This window comes from Fukomys damarensis, unplaced genomic scaffold (genome assembly GCF_012274545.1).
Source record: "Fukomys damarensis isolate Sample0158 unplaced genomic scaffold, DMR_v1.0_HiC HiC_scaffold_33, whole genome shotgun sequence".
NCBI classification, from domain to species: Eukaryota; Metazoa; Chordata; class Mammalia; order Rodentia; family Bathyergidae; genus Fukomys; species Fukomys damarensis.
Genome location: NW_022900945.1, coordinates 12,068,970 through 12,070,966, shown reverse-complemented (window position 1 = coordinate 12,070,966; position 1,997 = coordinate 12,068,970). Strand labels below are relative to the sequence as shown.

At 56.1% G+C, this 1,997-nt stretch overlaps 1 protein-coding gene across 4 annotated transcripts in view; it reads right to left on the bottom strand.

The window, feature by feature from the left end:
• The window catches only part of Ak5 (adenylate kinase 5), a 219,973-nt gene that overhangs the window by 3,109 nt on the left and 214,867 nt on the right, over positions 1 to 1,997 (bottom strand). For 3 of the 4 annotated variants that reach the window (XM_010605162.2, XM_010605165.3, XM_010605166.2), the window contains one exon: positions 1,382 to 1,573. In XM_010605162.2, the coding sequence (XP_010603464.1) occupies positions 1,382 to 1,573 (192 nt within the window). Of the gene's footprint in view, positions 1 to 9; positions 154 to 1,381; positions 1,574 to 1,997 lie in introns of those variants that run through there. The other variant, XM_010605163.3, reaches the window with a different exon arrangement.

Sequence of the window (1,997 nt, the reverse complement as noted above, 5' to 3'; positions counted from 1 at the left end):
CTGAGGCCGGGGCCCGCGGGGGATGGGGACGGAGCACACCGCAGTCTCCTGCACACACAGCCTGCGTGCGAGCCGGGACTCCAGGGAGCCGTGATGGGCTTATGTGGCTCACACGACATTGCTGCTCAGGCGGAAATTAAGAATTTGGTGTTTCTAAAGGAAAGCAAAGAATAGGAGTACTTAAAAATGGCCAAAGCGGGCTGGGTGTGTCATTCAGGGACGATGCAAGGTCCTGGGTTTGATCTCCAATGCTGGGGAAAATAAACAACCAGAAAGCTTTTAGCTCTGCTAAAAATCTGTCAGCTAGGCATGGTGACACATGCCTAAATCCCGGCTACTCGGGAGGCTGAGGCAGGAGGACCCCAAGTTCCAGGCCAGCCTGGGCAATTAAATAAAATATATATATATACATAAAACAGTTGGGAGTGGCATGTGAGGCAGGCGCGCACACACGGACCTGGTTCTGCCCCCAGGACTAGGGGAGAATCCGAAAACGCACATGCTGCAGCCAATTTCTGAATGACAAGGAAACATTTTAAAATTTAGTTCGTGATAATGAGGCAGGGTAGAAGCAGGGGAAGAAGGCAATGAGGAAAGCAGCACGTTCTGGTTCCTCTGAACTTGCCGTGCAGCCCTCCGGAGTGCTGAGCCTCTACCGCTCACTCATGGCTCCGAAGTCCTCTGTGGAGGAGGAGCGGCCCTGCCACCACCTGCACCATCAGGAGTCCAGGCACCCGGACTCCACCGGCAAGGACAGGAGCTCAGAAAAGCCTGGGTGGTGGCGCACTCCTGTGATCCCAGCTGGTCGGAGGCTGAGGCAGGAGGGTCGCCAAGAGTTGGGAGGCCAGCCTTTTAGCTGTAGCAATCTCCAGAATCCCAAGGTGTTGAATCCTCCACTTAGAAGAGATCTTGGATGGCTGTACCCAACCAAGGTCTAAGTCTGCTGCAGAACCTGTTTTATTTTCCTCCCTTTCCCTGTTTCTCTTGGGAAAAGAAGCTTTACCAAGTATAATGCGTAATGGTGTCAATGAGACACGAGTATATGCACAACTTTTAAGTCTTTCTTTAGTACTGGGGATCGAACCAGAACTTTCAAACTGAGCTACATCCCCTGCCATTTTTTAAAAAAGTACTATTTATTTTGACACCAGATCTCACTAAATTGCCCAGGCTTGGTTCCAACTTGGGATCCTCCTGCCTCAGCCTCCCAGAGAGCTGCGATTCCGGGTGTGCGTTACCACACCCGGCTATGACCTCTCCAGGTGTATGTGATGCTAGGTATTTAATTTTGGTTGAGATGACAGTGAAGGAAGTGATGCCCGTACTTTGGCCCTGATTCTGCAGCCCAGACCCCAGCAAGTGGCCCTGGGCGCCGGCTCACCTTCCTCAGCCGCGCCCTGCCCTCATAGTAGGCAAGCACCGGGAGGCAGGCCCGGTAGTAGGTCTCCAGGCGCTTGCCTACCACCTTGGTGGCGTCATCCAAGGCCCCGCCGCCGGGGTTCCTCTGGAGAAGGCGTCTGGTCATGGTGTCCGCCGAGCAGTCCATGCAGATGACCAAGTGTGGGTCCCGGACCTGGGAGGGGACAGCAGGGCAGGACACGCTCAGAGGGCTGCGCTGCTGAGGTCCTGGGAAGGCCTGGGCCCTACTTCTTTCTTTCTCCTTTTAAGGTAGGGGCTTGCCGTGTAGTCCAGATTGGCCTCTAGCTCAGAGCGATCCTCCTGCCTCAGCCTCCCCAGTGCAGGGATTATGCGCCACCACGCTCGGCTCCATCCTTAACTGTCCTTTTGTCTGGGACAAACTAACTGTGCCTTGGCCCCGGCTGCAAGGAGGTCCTGGCTCCGTGACCCTGCCGTGTGCTTGTCGCCCCCAACAGAAGCAGGAACTGTGGAGCCGCTCGCGATCCCAAGGAGAGCAGGGCGGAGCCCAGAGGGGGCCCTGCCTTCTGGCCGCGTCACTCGGCAGGGACCAGGCCGGCCAGCAGAGGGCGCGCTCACCC